This window comes from Myotis davidii, unplaced genomic scaffold (assembly GCF_000327345.1).
Source record: "Myotis davidii unplaced genomic scaffold, ASM32734v1 scaffold826, whole genome shotgun sequence".
Taxonomy (NCBI): domain Eukaryota; kingdom Metazoa; phylum Chordata; class Mammalia; order Chiroptera; family Vespertilionidae; genus Myotis; species Myotis davidii.
Genome location: NW_006297142.1, coordinates 458,318 through 459,494, shown reverse-complemented (window position 1 = coordinate 459,494; position 1,177 = coordinate 458,318). Strand labels below are relative to the sequence as shown.

General features: G+C 62.3%; 1 protein-coding gene across 1 annotated transcript in view; it reads right to left on the bottom strand.

The window, feature by feature from the left end:
• Positions 1–1,177, bottom strand: part of DAGLA (diacylglycerol lipase, alpha) — a 33,883-nt gene that overhangs the window by 15,970 nt on the left and 16,736 nt on the right. Inside the window, exon 7 of the mRNA XM_015569810.1 lies at positions 5–146. Within this exon, the coding sequence (XP_015425296.1) occupies positions 5–146 (142 nt within the window). The remainder of the gene's footprint in view (positions 1–4; positions 147–1,177) is intronic.

Here is a 1,177-nt window from a genome sequence, read left to right as displayed (position 1 = left end):
CTGCGAGTCCTTCGTCCGGGTGCAGCAGAGGAACACTTTGAGCCGCCGCGACCAGCTCGTGGCCTGACCCTCCTCTAACCGGTGCCTGCAAGGCGGAGAGTGTGTGTGAGGCCACGGGGCTGGCCCGGCGGACCCGGGGCCCAGACATTAGGAACACAGGGTGGCCTGGGCCCAGGACCCCCCAGAAGGGCTCCCTGACAGCCAAAGCCGGGTGGCCAGTGGCCTGGCTGTCCCCTGGGGGGACTCCCGCTGGCCCCCGGTCCAGGCAGACTGAACGCCGCCTGCCTGGGGGGCTTCGGAGCTGGGAGCCCCAACCTGTCCCCCAGAGCTGCTTCCCCTCCAAAGGATTTCAGCCCGGCCGGCGTGGCTCAGTGGCTGAAGGTCGACCTATGAACCAGGAGGTCACGGTTTAGTTCCCAGTCAGGGCACATGCCCGGGTTGTGGACTCAATCCCCACTTGGGGGCATGTGGGAGGCAGCTGATCTGATGACTCTCATCATTGATGTTTCTATCTCTCCTTCTCCCTTCTTCTCTGAAATCAATAAAAGTATATTTTTTAAAATTTAATTTAATTTATAAAAGGGTTTCGGATACATTCTCTGTTCTTGGGAGATGTCTAAGGGCTGAATGAGGCCCTTGGATGTGTTACAGCAGAGGAGAGCGGGCCAGTCTCCCTGCACGGCTGGCCTGGGCCACACCGCCCCCCTCGCGCCCCCGCAAGCCCCCAGGTCTGGCCGCTCAGATGGGGAGGCAGACATCCAGAAGCCTGCATCCGAAGGCAGAGCGACGGCCAGTTACCCACGGGGGCCCTTCTAGTGCTGGGTGCCCGGAAGTTGGTCTGTTTTGAGCATAAAGATAACAGATCCGATACTAAAAACGTGCATCTCCAGCAAGAAGGGACTGGCTGCTTTTGTGCCATGTGCCCTAATGCTGGCCCCGTCAGAGCCCGCTGGGAGGTGGCCCAGCGGGAAAGGCATGGGCCCTGAACGCATGAAGGCACGTAGCCGAGGTCAGGAGCGACCGGGGCCCCCCTTCCCGGGCCTCTTGGCTCCGCTCCCTGCTCCCAACCCTGGTCCCACAGGCCAGGGGAAGCCTCGGCCCTCCAGGGGTGGGGAAGGGTGTGCGGAGCTGCTGGCTCCGGGACCTGCCAGCCCGACGGGACTTGGGCAGGCTTACA